Source organism: Gadus chalcogrammus, chromosome 12 (genome assembly GCF_026213295.1).
Source record: "Gadus chalcogrammus isolate NIFS_2021 chromosome 12, NIFS_Gcha_1.0, whole genome shotgun sequence".
In the NCBI taxonomy this organism is placed as follows: domain Eukaryota; kingdom Metazoa; phylum Chordata; class Actinopteri; order Gadiformes; family Gadidae; genus Gadus; species Gadus chalcogrammus.
Genome location: NC_079423.1, coordinates 32,548,280 through 32,568,332, shown reverse-complemented (window position 1 = coordinate 32,568,332; position 20,053 = coordinate 32,548,280). Strand labels below are relative to the sequence as shown.

The following is a 20,053-nucleotide window of genomic DNA, read 5'->3' as shown; positions in this document are numbered from 1 at the left end:
CCCCCCCCCAGCCCGGCCCGGTCGGAGGACCGGATCTACCCGGATCACCCGGCCCACCGGACGCACCTCGGCCCGCGGGATACAGGCACACATTAAATACCTTCTTATTTACATCACACGGTTTCTTAACACATTTTACACCATTTGAATAACTATGCCTATTGAATACATAATGCTATTACGTGAGTTTACTGGCTTAGAATTATATAATTTAATTATTTCAATAACCATTTGTATATATTTTATGTCAAAGGTTTATATTACTCATGCATTAACATACAAATATCTTCACAGAAATATGTGTGTGCATGTTTATATGTATTTAACCAATAGCGATGGCTGTAGTGGTGTGTGTGTGTGTGTGTGTGTGTGTAACCGGTAACTCCAGCTAGCGGGAGGCGGTAGCGAGGTAGTTGTAGAGGAACTGCTCGTCGGACCGGAAGCCGTAGGCGGTGGCGGGTCGCCCCCCGGGGGCAGCAGCCACACACTGCTCCGCTAGACTGAGGAACACACACACACACACACACACACACACACACACACACACACACACACACACACACACACACACACACACACACACACACACACACACACACACACACACACACACACACACACACACACACACACACACACACACACACACACACACACACACACACACACACACACACAGGTTTTGCCTCTGCATACACTGAACATGTCCCCCCACCCGGTGTCCTCTAGGGGGCGCTCCAGCACTGCGAGTCTCCCTCCTGACAGCAGATGAACTGAAGCTCTTCAATAATAAAACCAGGTCAGCGTGAACCCGGTCCGCTTTGGAACGCCGGGCGCTGGCCGTCCGACGACGAGCAGGGGGCTACAGTGGGGGAGGGGGGGGCAGAACAAAGACCCCAGCAGGGTCCTAACGGGGGGGGGGGGGGGGGGGGGGGGGGAGGAGAGAGACGCCACAACATGGCTGCTCTCTGGCCCGGCGAATCAGAGGCCTGTTGAGGGCCGATGATGAAGCTGAGGATGATGAAGTGCCCGTGTCCGCAGCGTGCAGATCGGTTACCATGGCGCTGTAGACACAGTGAGCTGGGGGGGGGTATACGTGATTACACAGCCCATCTTCCATCCAGCTGGTGATGTGAGGGTCTGGGCGCTCTGGGGGCGTTCGTCAGGACACCCTGTCAGGTGTGTGTGTGTGTGTGTGTGTGTGTGTGTGTGTGTGTGTGTGTGTGTGTGTGTGTGTGTGTGTGTGTGTGTGTGTGTGTGTGCCGTTTGATGGACGACACCCGTGTCCACCCCCTTACTCCTCCCCGTTGGGCTGTCCCCCTCCTCCTCCCTCTCCTCCCCCCCTCTCTGGCTCGCTCTCCGTCCGTGTCAGGAGGAGGGGGTGGGGGGGGGGGGCGTCGCCGGGCCGACCCGCCCGACATCTCTTCTAAAATACGAGCTGTTTGCTTTGCCCCAGCGAGGGTCTATAATGACCTGTTGTTTTTAGCCAAATCATTTCCAGCGTTCAGTTACGCCACTTGCAGTACAAACCCCCAGCCCCTCCCTCTGCCCCACACACACACACACACACACACACACACACACACACACACACACACACACACACACACACACACACACACACACACACACACACACACACACACACACACACACACACACACACACAGCCCAAACATCTCCGCTGCCCCCCTCCCTGGGCAGAAATATGTATTTTTCCCTCTCTGCACGCTATGGCTGTCAGGAGGGATTTGAGCGCTGGACTAGAGGAGGGCTGGGAAGAACACTGGAGCTCTGAGTCACAGCGTCCGCCTGCCGGCTTGCTTCTGGAGCCAGCTCCTTCCTATAGCTCGGTCGCTAGCTGAAGAGCTAGCGAGTAGCCAACGCTCTGACCGACACCGACCTGCTGGACACAGACCTGCTGGCAGACAGCCTGAACTAAGGCCGAACACAGGAGTTGAACATTAAACGTCCTGCTTTAGTGACCGATTGGGCAGCTATGTAACCGCGGGTTATCCGTGTGGCTGAAGGAGAACCTCTCTGAGCGTCTGAGGTTTGACGTTGTGTTTCTCGACGCGGGGTTGGCGTTGGAGATCATAAACATGTTTGAGCCTCGGCCGCCCCCGGACCAGAGTGGCTGAAGGCCCCGGAGGCCGTGGCGGGCGGGTCTGGGCCGAGCCGTCAGGGCGGGGGGCTTCAGCCGTCGGGGTCGTCTGAGGGGAGGGGCCCTCGTCCCTCCGACGCCGTAATGATGTCACAAGCGGTATGACCTCTCAGAAACATGCAAATCAACATGTCCGCCACCTCATTCATATTCTTTGCGTCCGTGTGTGTTGTGACAACACTGACAAAAAGGGGGGGGGGGGGGGTCATTAGGACAAAGAGGCCCAGTGTTCCCATGGAGAAAAGAGTCCAGTTTGGCCCCTGAGGGCCCGTGGGGGGGGGGGTGAGGTGTGCGGACATGTTCCATTCCACCATGGAGCCTGGAGCTGCTGGGTACCGAAACAGGAAGTGGAAATCAGAGACCTTCTTTTCCCCCTCCGTCTTCTGCTACGGGACCCCTTGGAACCCCCCCCCCCCCCCCCCCCCCGGGGCCCCCCTCACCCCCACCCTTTGATCCCCCCCCGCTGTCACCGCTCGGGTTACTGCTAACCAACACAGCGGTGCTGCGGAGAAAAGACTGACCCTAAACACTGTACACCCCCCCGACTCACCCTCAGAGACACTGACTCCCCCTCACTCTGACTCCCCCTCACCCAGAGACACTCTCTCTCCCGTGGTTCCACTGTCGCTCTGTCCCACATTAAGGATGATCCCTGTTTGATTCCCCACATATTAAACCCATTACTTTAGCATACCGCAAGCCTTGACCAATCACGGGCCTCTCTGGCACTGCTGTGCCATCATGGCTGACCATGTCACTCCTTTGAGATTCACTTTGGGAGAACAGCCTTACGTCTGCCACATAGCTCATGATGACAGTCAAGCAGATACAAGCAGTCATTTCATTTAAAGTGTCATTTTAAGTCCCTTAAAAAAAAGAAAGGTTCCATCACACCATGTTTCACACATAGCTTAAAATAAGCACGAGAGCTGGCTCTGATTATTGTGTTAACCTGGATCACTCAAGTGTACGCTGGCCAAATTAAAACAGGCTCACAGACGCCAATTCCCCCAGCTCGCTCCGTATATTTAAAAGGTATCAGTTACAAAGCGCTGTGCGAGAGAGAGAGAGAGAGAGAGAGAGAGAGAGAGAGAGAGAGAGAGAGAGAGAGAGAGAGAGAGAGAGAGAGAGAGAGAGAGAGAGAGAGAGAGAGAGAGAGAGAGAGAGAGAGAGAGAGAGAGACAGAGACAGAGACAGAGACAGAGACAGAGACAGAGAGAGAGAGAGAGAGAGAGAGATGGAAAGAGGAAGAGGAGAGGTGGTGGAGGTATTCCCTGGCCTTGTGCTCTCTCCCTCTTCCTGTCGGGACTGCAGGCTGTAATAACTGCAGCATGGAGTCAGCTCCGTGGCGCTGCTATCTACACACTCCAACCCGGACCCTCTCAGCGCCGGCCAACATAAACATTCCTGCCACGAGGGGGGGGGGGGGGCGGGGGGCAAAATATCCTCGACACGGCCTTTATCGCACGCAACGATATGTTTGATAATAAATAAGACAAATTACTCACAATAAACTCCCAATTTCCTCAACTATTCGTCATATTAGCAGCGTGTCCACGCCGACGTTGGCGCGCCGCGTCAGGGGCCCAAAGAAACGAGGTACAGGAGGGGGGGCTGGGGGCTGGGGGGCCTGCCGCCACGCTGAGGGCCCGATCCCACGCTGACGGGGACCGGGGAACCACAGCAGCGAGAGGTGCTAGCTGGACTCCTACCTGCCCATGAAGCCCGGCGTCTGGCCCATGTCTCCGTTCTGGAGGTCGATGAAGAACTCTGGACTGATGGCCCCGTCTGTGAACACGATAGAACACGGTAGAACACGATGTACGAGCACACACATGTAGGAGTAAAACCAACCACAGTTCAAGGTTCAATCCCTCATCTCAGAACATTCTCATTCATCATAACACATTGTTACTGAATTCTTTAAGCAAAGGGATGTGCAAAGAAACATTAGCTTAATATCAAGATAAGATAAGAGTAGGGGGACTTTTTAAACCCCAGACAGGAAATGTGAGCATCACATTACGGTTGAGTAATACAAAATAAAAAAAGTATATATATATCTATAATTAGTAAATGCTACATGTGAACCTCCTAAGATGGCGCAATTTGATTGGTTCGCTATCTCGGGATATTGGGCAATAACCCGAGATAGAGATCTCAAACTCGGGATATTGTTTTCATCACGTGACGGTCGTCTCGTCACGCTAACAAAAAAACTAATTAGAATAGCCCTTTTCCCAACTATTCATTCGCCTTCGGCGAATAATTGTTAAAGGTCCCATGGCATGCTACTTTATGGATGCTTTAATATAGATATCAGTGGGCCCAAAACACAGTGTTTGAAGAAGTTCCCATAATTCAGCCATGGTGCAGAATTACAGCGACAGTATTACGAGCCGGTCGCACATTGAGCTTTCCCCAAACGCGCCGTTTGGGGAAATGAGGAGGAGAGAGGCGGGTCAAGGAGGAGGGTGGGGGTGTGGCCCTGAGCAGCTTGGGGAAATGAGGAGGAGAGAGGCGGGTCAAGGAGGAGGGTGGGGGTGTGGCCCTGAGCAGCTTGGGGAAATGAGGAGGAGAGAGGCGGGTCAAGGAGGAGCGTGGGGGTGTGGCCCTGAGCAGCCTGGGGAAATGAGGAGGAGGGAGGCGGGTCAAGGAGGAGGGTGGGGGTGTGGCCCTGAGCAGCTTGGGGAAATGAGGAGGAGAGAGGCGGGTCAAGGAGGAGGGTGGGGGTGTGGCCCTGAGCAGCTTGGGGAAATGAGGAGGAGAGAGGCGGGTCAAGGAGGAGGGTGGGGGTGTGGCCCTGAGCAGCCTGCAGCCACGGTACCATGCGCTCTGTTTACAGCGGATGTATCGCAATGGCCAGGCGCACACAGCCTTTGGCCATGATCTGTAAATATTCTAGAGTCCTGGAGCTCTATATCTAAATAATATCATATTATACACAGATATCTATATCATATAATACATAACATCACAGCCAAAAGCTGATCTTGTCTATGAAAATGTCTATCTATAGATAGATATCTAAATATATGTATCAATCTATATCGATACATTTATGTATCTCTCTCTATATATAGATGTACGGGTATATCCAATCGAGGTCATTCAGCTGCAAGACACAATTCGAAGTAGGTTCGAATTTTCGAAATATTTCCCATTACTTAAAGAATTCAGTAAAAATGTGTTATGATAAATGAGAATGTTCTGTGTGATGAGGGATTGAACCTGGAATAAATCCCAACGCCCCCCCTCCTGTTCTCCTGGGGCCTCTCTCTGGGGCCCCGCCCCCTGGCCCCGCCCCCTGGCCCCGCCCCCTGGCCCCGCCCGGTGGGTACCTGCGCCGTAGAAGAGGTCGGGTCTCTCCAGGATCATGTCTTCGCTGTCCAGGAAGGGGTCCCCGTCGCCGGGGTGGTCCCCGAACACGTAGGGCTCCCCGGCCGAGTCCAGCTGCTGGCTCTCCACCATCTCCAGCCACTGGGAGTTGTGCCAGCGGAACTTCTCACTCTGGATCCTTCTGCCCCACGCCTCGTCACACTCCTGGACCAGGGGGGGGGGGAACACGGCGGAGAAGAAAAGGAAAAGTTATAGTGAGAGCAATAACATTGAGCCCGGAACACGTCTCACTGTTGGGTTCACGGCAAAACTTCCAGAGGGATTTGAAGGAGTGGTTATGGCTCAAACCAACGCATGCTCGTGTGAATGTGTGTTTCACCCCAGTCACACACACACACACACAAATACTCACACGCACAGTCACACACACACACACACACACACACACACACACACACACACACACACACACACACACACACACACACACACACACACACACACACACACACACACACACACACACACACACACACACACACACACACAGCCACCGTCACACAGCCACCGTCACACACTCAGGGAGGATCTTTGCAAAATGTGTGTGTGTGTGCGTGAGTGTGTTCATGTGTCAGCAGAGGGTGACAACATAGGGCTGTTTTCCTTCCTCTGCGGGGGGCCAGGCGGGGGTGCATTGGGTGTGGGGGGCCAGGCGGGCGTTGCATTGGGTGTGGGGGGGGCAGGCGGGGGGGGGGGGGGGACATGAAGGAGGCCATTGAGACGGGCTCGCTCCGCGTCGCGCAGGCCGGCAGATTAATCATCCGGACGGAGTGCAGACCCAACCCCCCCCCCTCAAACAACCCCATTGATGGTCACATGGGCCGCACCGGACCGCCCCCCGACCAGCTCGGAGACACCGTGGGTACGATGAGGACGTGTTGCACCGGAGACATGATTATTAGATTTACAAACCACTCCTTTGAAAGCGGATTCATAAACCCAGTCCATGTGAGTCGGCTCGCCGCCGCTTTGGAGCATCCAGAGGGGCTCTGTCTCAGGCCTTTGAGTGTGTTTGATGTCTCTCTGTGTGTGTGTGTGTGTGTGTGTGTGTGTGTGTGTGTGTGTGTGTGTGTGTGTGTGTGTGTGTGTGTGTGTGTGTGTGTGTGTGTGTGTGTGTGTGTGTGTGTGTCCCTGCTCTGCTTTGCGTCTCAGCCCTGCTGTCCGTCCTGACGCTCTCCAGAGCCGCCGCCTCTCTTTCATGTGGCTCCGCCTTAATAGCGGCTCTCTGATAATTCCTATGAAACACTTCCTCAGGCCGCCGCGCCGCCCCCCCTAATCTAACCCTAATTACCTGATCTCCAGCCTGGCTCCCATCACACGCGCGTGGACACAGAGCTGACCCATAGCTGTCACTCACACAGCCATTGGGAGAATTACCGGGGTTAGCTTAATTGTTTTATGTCGGACAGGGCCGGGGTATACCTCGGGGGTAAGCGGACCCTTGTATTAAATCAGGGCTTCATAATGTCTGGGGGTCCCACTGGTCAGGGGTCTGCGCGGACGCGACTGTTTGGAAGTAAGTGTCGTAACAAAGGAAAAGTCATCTTTCCTCTCGGAATTCAAGGACGAAAAAAGGAAATTCTAACTGACATTGTAAATTTGCAGACTTACAAAAAAGGTTTTCCGTCAATAGAGCACATTCTCTTGGTCGTTATGTTTCGACCTGGGCTACGCGGACCACTGGTGGTAAGAGAGGGTACTGCAGGAGGTGCGGAGGAGTTATTTCTGTAAATATTGCATTATTGCTCGGTATTATCCCAAAAACCTGTGGCTTTGTGCATTCCATCATACGTCTTCCATTGTACCATTTCCTCATTATGTTTTGGGGTAACATGCGTCTGCTCCCTAAGCCCCCTGGCCGTACCCAGCGCCGCTGACCCCACCCCTGTCGACCCCGGCCCTGGGCGGCTTGCAGGAGTGATCCTATATGAAAGGCGCTCGCACTCTGTGCTCAGTCGCGGCACGTGAATGGGTCCATGTCTTGTGCATGTGTGGTGGTCCGTGAGAGGACTTAAAGACCATTTAGGGGCACGGGTACGGACACAGGTTGGGAACACCTGCGCTGGATTATCCAGAAGTCAACAGAATAACTGATTTCACATGGAAAAAGGATCTTTAAACTGAACTGTGAGAATCAAACCAACCAACAGAACACCCATAATATAGGTCCTCACTCACGGCCACGATGTCCAGGGTGTTGTCGCACACCTTGCGGATCTCTGCGTTCTTGTCGTGCATCAGGTCGACGAGGTAGGCAGGGGCCTCTGATGGGGCTCAGGTCAAGGTCAGACACCGTGTTCATGGGGACATGAACTCATCCCTCCTCCACTGACTCAGGATCAGAGGGACGGGGTCAGGGCGTTTCAGAAGGGAAGGGCTGCAAGGGTTAGGAATGAAATGGGAGGGGCTCTGGGCAGGTGCCCTGGGGTCCACCGTGAGCAGCTCTGCTGGGCTCCACCGCCCCAACACCGCCCCCAACACCGTCCCCTACAGCAGACTCTCCCATTGGCCACAGAGATCCACCAGGCCACCGACCTCCCGTCAGGAGGAAGGTGTTCATTGGTCGTTCCACAGAGGCTGTCACGCCACACTGAGGTATCTGGTTTCAGGCGAGGGGTGTGGATGTAAAAATAATGAATGAAGGTTATTTTAAAGTCCTGGCAGTGATGCATGAGGGGCTACACGGAGATGATGGACATTGTGCAGCGCTGTGACGCACATCAACGCCTCTGCTGAAGCCTCATTGGTTGATTTATATCAGACTGTTTTACCCCTTTGGTCATAGAGGTAAGAGTACAGAGGTTAGGTTAGGATCATCACGCTGAAGATGGTTCAGAAGCCTGTTGTACGTATTAATTATGTTAGGGTTATGTATGAAGTCTTGAGAGCTGTGTATGCACCATTGAGAATTGTCTCCTTCACACAAATGTAATTGACAGGCATGTGAATTCCTTGAACCAATCAGGGAAGATGCGCCCTGATTGGTCAGAAATTAGTGGTCCAAAATCAAAAAGATGGGCGCGGTCGATCAGAAAAGGAGAACAGAGCATTTCTCTCACCAACAGCTGACAGTGGACTACGGCAGCTCAACATATCACTGATATGAAAGCTCTTAAGTCCCCCCCACAGCCCTTTAATCACCACGACGGCCTTTGGATTGAACACCTTGGGATTCAGAAGGATACGCGTGTCTCTGATGATGATGTCCCGGGTGACCTGGTGGAAGACCATCTGGTAGAAGACGAAGACGATCTGGCACACAAACTCATCGTCCTCCTGCTGAGCTGCGGACCAACAGGAACACAGAGAGGCTTGTTGAGACACGCCCACGCAGAGACACAGGGACCAATCACAGCCGTCCCCCAGCGGGGTCCAATCAGAAGGAAGGGGCCGGGGCGTGGCGTCCAGCATACCGTTGAGCAGCTGGATGAGGTCGGGGATGACGCCCGCCTCAGCCAACATGGCGGCGCCGGCGTCGTCCATGGCGATGGTGCCGATCATGATCACCACCTCCAGGATGAGGTCGTCCTCGGCCGAGCCTGGGGGGGGACGGGGGACACGACAGCAGAACCATCCCACGGTGAAGCCCCAAGCTACAGAAAGGAACAAGATCATCCTACTTCTGCTTTTGGTTGCAATACAAATATAAACTGAAGTTCCCGCTCTGCAGGATGGTTCTGAACAGATCTCCTACCGTACGCAGCCTGGATGTTGGAGGAAACATCTTCCTCTGGGTTCTGACCCCAGGTCTGCAGTTTATTTCTGGGGCATTGTGGAGCAAGTTGTCAAAGCCCCTTCATCCTGAGTCCCTGGATGAAGTGGCTGCTGAATGACTCTATAGTACATCGGAGTGTGTACATTGTTGAGGTCATGGAAACCAAACCCAGGCCCCTGGCACGTCTCTCCCCCTGACCATAACCCTAACCCCATGAACCTAACCCTAGCCCCCTGACCCTGACCCTCTGACCCTAACCCTGCTACTGATGGAGCAATACATTGAAATGAGTCCGCTCATAGTAAAAACACTTTTTTTTATTTTTGGACTGAGAAGAAAGCACTAATGTCCAGTAAATCAAATGAAATAGAGTTTGGTATTGACCTTTTACAACGTCCCCTAACCGCACTGAGAGGCAGTCACACAAAAACACGAAGACGTGAAACTTTCTTGCGTCAGAGAAAGGAAAATAAAAGTCCAAAGGGGAGTGATGTGGGGCAAGTGGTTGATCAGGAGATCAGAGCATGGAGGTCAGGGGTCATCCACATGGAGATAAGGCCCAAGAGCGAGGGGGCGCCCCCATCCTCACATCCCTCTGAGAGCCGTCCACTGATAAGGCCTCAGGGGTGTTCGGCCTGGGGTTACAGAAGGCCGGGGGAGGACTCTGGCCTGGGCTTCAAAGAACCAACGGATAGCAGAAGACGGGAAGCTCTTTCCACTGAATGGATGTGCACGTCACCACAGGACACAGTGCTGTTTGACCGTGGCAACCTTTACGGAAGCCATTACTGTGAGCTCAAAGATACTTTAAAATAAAAAGGAAAACCAATCCAGCATTACTTCAATCAGGATCAGGATCGCTTTCTCTCTGAATCAATCGGAATGCGGAGTAAAAGGCAAGAAAATCCTGAAAGAAAGCCACAATTGCAGTGAAACTGAACAAAAAACCCTACTTTAAGTCTTGAACCCCACCTGGCTTGAGTCTGTCCTTCAGGTAGGGCACCAGGTGGTACTCCTTCAGGACCAGCTCCCAGTCCAGATCAGCGACCGTGAGGTTGGCCAAGGTGCCCAGGCACTCGATCACAAACTCCTCTGCCTCCTCCTCGCTGATCTGGGCGGCCAGGTCACCAACGTAGTCCTGAGGAGACACGGGGACGTCAGAGCTGTCAGACACACGCTGCCGCCTATAAACGCTAATCCTTGTTTAACAGGCCACTACACACTTCAATGGAACACTCGGAGCCTGCAGAGTTATTCTAGATTTGAATACGATTGGCAAAAAGGAATTGAACTACGCTGGAGAAAAATCCAGCCTGGGTCTTGATCATTATCATCATTATGACACCATCTTTGCATCCTACATTGAATAGAAACCACCAATCAAGACATGAAAATGTTTGAGATGTAATAAACAAGGCATGAGCACTGACTATAAAGAGGCTCTTGGTGGGCCCGTCGTGTTGAGACAAATTCCTGATCATCTTCATCATGAGAGTGTCCTTCAGCTTCAAAGCCCTCTTCATCAACATCTTCAGTCCATTCCCTAGGAGTGGGGAGAGATGAGAAGTGAGAAATAACAGAGAGAGACGAGACCCAGAGAAGAGATGAAAAGAGAAGAGCAACTGGTTTGAAACCTTTAATCACATCTATGTGATGTGCAATGTGTCAGCTCCTACCTTCACAGATGACCTGTGCGTTCCTTTTGTTGGCGGCGAGATTGATGCAGAAGGAGATGAGTTCAGTGTCCATCCGGTCCTCACCGCACTCAAACACCATCTTCATTATCTGTCATTGAAACGGGAACATTCACTCAGATTCCCCATTATTAGCTGCAGAATAAAGAATCGTTATTAACCACAGATTAAATATGCCTCTGACCAAAATCATCAATAATCTTTCATCATTAAATGTCATATTATTATGATATAAATGTTGCTGTGCCTTGACAGTGATTCAATTATTACATAATTCATCAGAGGTACTCAGAATAACCCACGGCAACGGTTGATATAACAACCTATTTTTGTTAAAGATCCAGAGTTGATTTGGAGGCCGATGAACGCACAGAGAGGAATGCCACCAATGAAAGCGGAACGGACAGACTCAACGCGCTGCGTGTGGAGTTGGGGGTGAGTGTGGGATCGAGGCCGTGTGTCTCTGCATCCTCCTCAGGCTCAGGGTGTGTCCCTGAATCCTCCAACGCCAGACTTCCGAGTCGAAAGTCGAAGATCTCCCAGCTTTCTTGCGGCATTTCTCTGAGGCACGCCCCCCTTTTGTCTTCATTTTTCGAAAACCTGAGAGTAGACCGAGAGCAGTGATGACGCTCTCAGAAAAATGGCTCCGCCCGTGAAGAGACTTTATTTTTTTGTATTTGTACCACGTAGGTCATTTTAATGTCGATTTTTAATGCTCTTACACGCTTGATTACATTGCTAATTTATTCTGGTCACCAATTTATACATTGCATGGTCTTGCTGTGAGTGCAATACAATGTAAAGTTGTGTTGTTTGTTTTCGGGCTGGTTTGCTAAAGAGGCTAATGTGGCTAACAATAAACAACGAGCAGCCAAGTCCATGCCACAATCACAAAGACGAACAGAAACGCTATGAATGCTCCGAGACCGGAAGTGAGGTCAAACGTGCAACCCGGAAGGCTGGCGTCCGAGGATTCAGGAACACGCCATCAGAATGAGACGCCGGTCCCACGCTGACCTCTGACCCCCGGGGGGCGACGGAGGGCGAGGCAGCGAGGCCCAAACAGCCCGCTGCTGATACTTGTGAGAAAGAGAAAAGAAGCCGAGCGTGAGAGAGAGAGAGGATGTCAGGCCTGGGACCCGCAGGAGGGAGTCCCCTCACCTCCCCCCCCTCCCCCATTCCTCTCCCCCAGCCTCCTGTCTGTCTGTCTGTCTGTCCCTCCCTCTCTCTCTCTGCTGATTTAACATTAAACAGGAAAAGGTCCAACCTGAGGGACAGGGGGGGGGGGGGGGGGTACAGCCTCCCTGTGAGGAGTCAGCAGTGTGCAATCACTGGAGGACAGAGAGAGGGAGAGAGAGAGAGAGAGAGAGAGAGAGAGGGGGAGAGAGAGGGAGAGAGAGGGAGAGAGAGGGAGGGAGAGGGAGAGAGAGGGAGAGGGGCGGCCCGGACCCAGAATGAGTATCACATACTAGGGGCCCCGGACCCCAAATCAGCCCGTCTAGACTCTCTGGCACCTGCCTCTGCTTATTGACCACAGACGGCCCTGAGCCCCGGCCAGGGCCACAAGAACACTCTGCAGAACAACCAGCGCGGTACACACACCAACAACCCCCCCCCCCGCACGCACACACACACACGCACACACGCACGCACGCACAGACACAGACACAGACACAGACACACACACAGACACAGACACACACACACACACACACACACACACACACACACACACACACACACACACACACACACACACACACACACACAGACACAGACACACACACACACACACACACACACACACACACACACACACACACACACACACACACACACACACACACACGCGCGCGCGCGCCTCGCCTCCCGCTCCTGTCCCGCTATACGAGCTGGTCCCACGGTGGGAATAGAGTGGGAAGAGGAGCGGCCCTGAAGAGGGTCCTGAGAAACGGACATCATAAAAACATCCCATAATGAGCCATGCAGGAGTGGTTCGGGAGAGGACGCTCCTCCATCTGGGACGAGGGGAACTGCGGGACACGCTCCTCTCCTTGGGAGGGGGGGGGGAGCAGCATGGGGAGGGGGGGGGGAGGAGCATGGGGAGGGGGGGGGGAGGAGCAGCATGGGGAGGGGGGGGGAGGAGCAGCATGGGGAGGGGGGGAGGAGCAGCATGGGGAGGGGGGGAGGGGGGGGAGGAGCAGCATGGGGAGGGGGGGGAGGGGGGGAGGAGCAGCATGGGGAGGGGGGGAGGGGGGGGGGGAGGAGCAGCATGGGGAGGGGGGGGGGAGGAGGAGCAGCATGGGGAGGGGGGGAGGGGAGGAGCAGCATGGGGAGGGGGGGAGGGGAGGAGCAGCATGGGATGGGGGGGGGGGGGAGGAGCAGCATGGGGAGGGGGGGGGAGGAGCAGCATGGGGAGGGGGGGGGGAGGAGGAGCATGGGGAGGGGGGGGGAGGAGGAGGAGGAGCAGCATGGGGAGGGGGGGGGGAGGAGCAGCATGGGGAGGGGGGGGGGAGGAGCAGCATGGGGAGGGGGGGGGAGGAGGAGGAACTAGAGGAGGAGACCGGACAGACAGACGGGCACTGGAGAGGAGAGGAGCAGCATGGGGAGGGGGGGAGGGGGGGGGGAGGAGGAGGAACTATAGGAGGAGACCAGACAGACAGACGGGCACTGGAGAGGAGAGGAGCAGCATGGGGAGGGGGGGGGGGAGGAGCAGCATGGGGAGGGGGGGGGAGGAGCAGCATGGGGAGGGGGGGGGAGGAGCAGCATGGGGAGGGGGGGGGGAGGAGCAGCATGGGGAGGGGGGGGGAGGAGGAGGAACTAGAGGAGGAGACCGGACAGACAGACGGGCACTGGAGAGGAGAGGAGCAGCATGGGGAGGGGGGGGAGGGGGGGAGGAGGAGGAGGAAGGGAGGTACGCCGAGAGGGAGCCAGCCTCGGGGCCGGGGTCGGGGGTCACTTCCTGGTCATGCTGCTAGTACCCAGCATCCTCTCTGCCACGGGGGACCCAGGGGCCGTATCTGTTCGGCGACTTGACCCCTTCTGAGCAAACACATAACTCAGCATGGGCCCCATCTGGTCCCCCTCACACCCCGTCCCGACCAACGGCTGGGCCGTCTCCCAGCGCCGGACCGTCTCCCAGCGCCGGGCCCGTCTCCCAGCGCCGGGCCCGTCTCCCAGCGCCGGGCCCGTCTCCCAGCGCCGGGCCCGTCTCCCAGCGCCGGGCCGACCCACCCAACGCTCGTCGTTGGAACCGTAAACTCAGCAAGTCTTGATTAAATCTCCCCCCCCTGAAAAGGCCTTTTATTTCCTGGCGTGTGCGGGGCACGGCTGAATGTTTCATTTGTGCGAACTTAACTCAATTTAGTCTCGAGTTTGGTTTGCCAAGCAGGGGAGGGGGGGCGGGGGGGGGGGAAGCCCCCCTCCTGCTTGAGCCCAATTCCCAATTCTGTTTTGCAATTATGCACACTTAGCCGCGGCGGCGCGGAGAAGACACAGAGAGGGGGGCCTCTGTTTACTTCAGGGCCTCGTTAGGTGAAATGACGCAAGACTTTCTTCAGGTCTCGGAGCGGGGGGGGGTGGGGGGGGTGGGGGAGGGAAAACAGGGAGCTGTCATCGCGCTCCGAGGGGAAGACTGAGCAGTGGTCCTACGGTGGTTTGAGGTCCAGATGTGCCTGTCCCACCCCCTCCCCCTCAAACCTCCACCCACCCCCTCCCCCTCAAACCTCCACCCATCCCCAACCCTCTACATCTACACCCTCCACCCATTCCCAAACCTCCACCCATCCCAAACCTTTCAGACTCTTGTTTTCTTTGGTGTTTTCTCGCTAGCCTCATGAATCCCCTCGCGCCGCGGCGCTACGGGCGCTGATGCGGGCGGGCTGTCTCCGCCGTACACTAGCCAGCCTTACCTGGGGTATGCAGTCCGTGTAGGCAAACATGGACTTGAATCTGTCGTCCACGCTGATGTGGTACAGAATGAACATGCTCAGCTGTCTCTGGCCCTCGTCAGCTGCAGCGTAAACAGAGGGAGAGGAGAGAGGGGCTGAATGAATGACTGGTTGTGCCTCCGAGGGGGGGGGGGCGACAAACCACCACATCTACCAAAGTAATTAGGGCTACGGTTGTGCTTCGAAAATAAATTGGGAACAAGAATGGTGTTAGAAAAGCCCTTTTCAAAAGCCCTTACCTCTTACTGCTTTGACTCAGTTTCGGCTTTCTGATTATGTGTTTCTCCTGGTCTTACCAGAGGTTAAATAACATTCATTCCCATCATAAAAGAAATACCCAGCATTAATTGATTACGTTATTAGCAATAGTTGAGGAGTAAACCACGGCAGTCCTGCATGTTGCTGAAAAGCTCATTAAAGAAATGCTGCGAAGACGATCATCAGCCTCCTCAGCCTCCTCCGTCGGGGGCAGAGGAGGAAGAGGAGGAAGAGGAGGATGGATGGGGTGTTAGACCGTTAGGTAGCCCAGCACCTTTATGAGTTTGACCCCTGACCGACGCCGGGGGCGGACGGCCTCAGCGCGGAAACACAAACAGTCAGACCGCACTCTGACCTGGGGACGTTTAATTAAGAGAAGTGTTAGGAGAGGACCAGTGCCCCCCCTCACCCGGCCAGACCCTCCCACGCACCGGGCCCCTGAAGCCCTGGTTCCAGTTCAAACCGGTCCCCGGCCCCCATCGGTCAGTGGCCAAACGGGGGGAGCCTTATCACTGGTTATGGCCTCCAGATGTTCTCAATGAACCCCTCGATCACAGGGGAGAGGGCGGGGGGGGGGGTCTGAAAAGAGACTGCTTCTAACTTTAATTGGGAAAACAGGAGGAAGCATCAATTTTACTGCCTTTAATACGTTTAAACGACGTAACTCGCCCGCCGTCAGCAGCAGCCCGTGATTGGTCCGCGGTACATGTGCTTCTCATTAGCCATTCTTTTCCTCCACTGATCCTTTAAAGTGCACATGAAAACACTCTGGTGCACGTCACACACACACACAGAGGCACACGCACACACACTGGCACACACACTGGCACACGCACGCACGCACACACACACACACACACACACACACACACACACACACACACACACACACACACACACACACACACACACACACACACACACACACACACACACACACACACACACACACACACACACACACACACACACAAAGTCTTTCCTGAGCTGACACACTCGCTGGGTTTGCCAGTAGGAACATGGAGGATCCTTTACAGGCGAATTGAGAAAGATCCCATTAAAAACTACAAGGGCCAAGCTGGGGGGGGCTGTTAGCAGGACTCTCCAAGGGCCGTTACCGGGAAGACCTCTGCTCCAATTACACCCAGCCTGCTTTAAAGATGCCCAACTCTCGTAACGTGACACCATCTTGCACGCAAGCGTCGCATTTAAAAAGAAGTGTTGAAGAATGTTTTTGACACAACCCTGGGAAAACACAAACGCTACAGGCCTCTTACCAGCGAAGGTAGGGACGACGTTAGGACGTTGGGACTATATGGACTGTATGGACTGTATGGTTGGGTCTTGTTTTGGGTTTGTCTGGGGGCACTGGTGTTTTGGAGGGTCTTTCTCTTCCTTTCATCTTATTGGCAAGGGTCGTGACCTCCGTCAGAGAGGGGAGCCTGTTGGGGTCCAGAGGAGGCTGAGGGACACCCCTAGAGCCCCCCCCCCCCCCCCCCCCCCTCACTCAGGGGGGCTGCAGCGAGGAGGACCGGATTACACGCAGGAACAGGATGATGGATGGAGCGGCGAGTGGCTGACCAAAGCAGCGCACGCACGCGCGCACGCACGCGCGCACACACACACGCACGCACGCGCGCACGCACGCACGCACGCACGCACGCACGCACGCACACCATGAGGGGCATCAACATGTAGTTATATTATGCATGTGTCGGGGCTTCCTTGGCTTCCTGAGCTTCCAGTGCCCCATTGCCCCCCCCGCCCCCCATCCTGCTAAATGCCACTGGGCCCACCCCCCCCCACCCCCCCCACACACACCCCCCCCCCCCCACACACACACACCCCCCCCTCCCCCCCTCCCTCCCAAAAACAACATTAGTGCAGAGGCTCTGGCATGTTATTCTAACAAATATAGGATATTAATTATGCAGCGTTACCGGAGCCTCCCCGTGCGGGGCTTCAAACGGCCGTCGGAGATGGCTCTGACGTGACCCCCGCTACGGGGAGCGGCCACAGTCTCACGCACGTACCCCCGACAGGAAGTCCTTCTCTAATGGTCACCAGAGGCCGCTTGCGGTCGCAAATATACCCGCACCTGCACGCCACGCACAGTTGACGTTTTACACACACACCAAGATTATACGGCCGGTATGAGAGGAGTGCATGTGTCGGCAGAGCTTTAACAGGCGGCTCGGGACGCGGGACTTATAGGGGCTTATGTGTCATGAGTCTGCATTCCTGGAGGAAAACATGGAGAAGAACAGCGCCGCGGTCGTCGCCTTATTCAGAGAAGAGTGTGGACCGACCCTCGGTTAATGAAAGGGTACATTTCATCAAACAGCTAATTAGCTTCTTCTACACACTCCCCTCACACACAGTGTTACCTAGCTGGAGAGGAGTGTTACCTAGGGAGGAGGAGAGTGTTACCTAGGGAGGAGGAGTGTTACCTAGGGAGGAGGAGAGTGTTACCTAGGGAGGAGGAGTGTTACCTAGGGAGGAGGAGAGTGTTACCTAGGGAGGAGGAGAGTGTTACCTAGGGAGGAGAGTGTTACCTAGGGAGGAGGAGTGTTACCTAGGGAGGAGGAGTGTTACCTAGGGAGGAGGAGTGTTACCTAGCAGGGAGGAGAGCTTGGGGATGAGGCCGGCCTGCACCATCTGGCTGCGGAGGCCCGTGTCGAAGGAGAGGTTTAGCAGCAGCCGCAGGGTGGTGTTCTGGAGCTCCAGGCTGTCACAGGGCACCAACAGGGCCAGCCGCTGCACCACCTGCATCTCCGCCTGGAGGAGGACATCGTCCAGAGACATGCTTCATTGGGTTCAACGCGTTATGACCAGCAGCGCTCTGGAAGCAGCGGCCCCATTGAAGAGGTGCTGAAGAGGGTTTGGGGGGGGGGGGGGGGGGGGGGGTTGTTATCAAATGATTCAGGGGAGGGAGAGTTGAAATTGAGTGAGACTCGTGGAACATAATATCAAACTGATCGGATCAAGCGAAGGGTAATTTATGATTTCTCTGTAGGGATCCTTTCCATAATGATAGAGTATATAATCTGAGTCAGTGGCAAGAACAATCTTTTAGAGATTGATTAATACTGGAGCCCTCTCAGAAAGTGGTCCACATCGGTCCGTTGAATCCAAACAGACTGGTTAATGGGGTCTAGGTTGAATAATCCTGAAGCTTTCCTTCAATGAGGTGACGCAAGATTTAAACAAACAAACAAATAAATAGAACCAAATGGGTCCTTTCCGTCATTATCGTCATTATACATCATTATCCTCCTCCGAGAATAAACCAGACAGTTGAGTCCTGAGCAGAGCGAGCAGCGCGTCTGTTCACATGGCTCACAGCCAGGTGGAGGTGTTGAGCTCCTGCTCCTTAGGATCCCTCATCCAGCCCTCGCTGACTCACACGTCTACAGAGCAGACATCTACACGTCTGTATGTGCATTAGGTTGTGTGTTTCTGGTGTGACAGTGGTCGATGTGAGGGCGACTCTGCGAGCCGACCAGGCCCGACGCCGCTTGTTAACTTGTCTTGTTTTTGTTTTACACTCCTGCGGTTTAGCCACAGCCAGGCATGATGGGAAAGCAACCTGCTCCCAGTTAGAAAAAAAAGAAGAAGTAACGACTGCTACTGTGTGCAAAACCAGCTCCAGTCACACATCACAAACCCACGCCTCCTGCTCTATAATCAACACAGCCTGCGGCCATTACCATTGACAGTTCCATTCCATTAGTGACAGGCTTCAGAGGGAGCCCGATCGGAGCCCTAACCCTAACCGTTATCTGGCTCCAAGGTGCTCCTTCATGTTTACTCTGCAAATATCCTCTGATGACAAGATATGCTGCAGCGTGTAGTGGGCTTTTATTGATTTAGTCATTTTCCAAACCGTTTCGTGCTTAAATGGAAACACTTTCTCCTGGCTCTAAACGGATCTGCTCTGGACTGGGAGGTAAAGTGTTGAAACAACAGCGTGTTCCTCCTCCAGGCCGGACCTGTAGTCCCGAGTGGCTCTAAGCCCCCACAGGGTCCTGTAATCGCAGACAAAAGATACACTGAAGGGAGGGACCGGGAGATAAAGCCCTCTCCAAGCGGGTCTGGCTTTGATAAAGGCCACAAACTGGCTGAGATTGGAACCAGGTGGGGGTGGATTAGTGAAAGTCAGAGTGGTGAGGTTCCTGTACGAGCCCCTTGAACACGGGCACAAATAGGAGAGAGAGGGAAAAAAGCCAAGCATCTTTTTACGTTGAAATTTGATCTCCACCTTTTAAACGGTAAAGGTCCAGGAAGAAAAATGTCAAAGGTGGGTTTTTACAAAACATGTAAAAGGAACAGGCTTCTTTCTGTTGGTTCTTTTCGGATCAGTTCCCAAAAATGTTTTAACTTATTACATTATACCATAATCATGACCATAATCCTTACAAAAACACAATATGCCTACAATTGAAGAGTCAATTTACAAAAATAACATGAATTTATGATGAAAATCCAGATAGATAGAACGAGATAGAACTAGATAGAACGAGATAGAACGAGATAGAACTAGATAGAACGAGATAGAACTAGATAGAATTAGATAGAACTAGATAGAACAAGATAGAACAAGATAGAACGAGATAGAACTAGATAGAACGAGATAGAACGAGATAGAACGAGATAGAACGAGATAGAACGAGATAGAACTAGATAGAACGAGATAGAACTAGATAGAACTAGATAGAACTAGATAGAAGTATCCCCTTCACATCCTTTCCTTCCCTCATCCCAGCTATCATCCTACCGCCAGCAGCTTGGATGGATGGATGGATGGATGGATGGATCTCTCTCCCTCTCCCTCCCTCCCTCCCTCTCTCCCTCTCTCCCTCTCTCTCTCTCT

At 54.0% G+C, this 20,053-nt stretch overlaps 1 protein-coding gene across 1 annotated transcript; it reads right to left on the bottom strand.

Annotated features, from left to right (window-relative positions):
• Positions 1-29: 29 nt before the first annotated feature.
• kifap3a (kinesin-associated protein 3a) lies at positions 30-18,567 on the bottom strand. The gene is given in 12 exon segments (XM_056603326.1): positions 30-500; positions 3,877-3,952; positions 5,506-5,707; positions 7,742-7,827; positions 8,749-8,847; positions 8,977-9,102; positions 10,251-10,416; positions 10,709-10,821; positions 10,955-11,063; positions 14,884-14,984; positions 17,796-18,022; positions 18,524-18,567. Coding segments are annotated over 12 exon segments (1,461 nt in total). The 3' UTR covers positions 30-388.
• Positions 18,568-20,053: the final 1,486 nt, after the last annotated feature.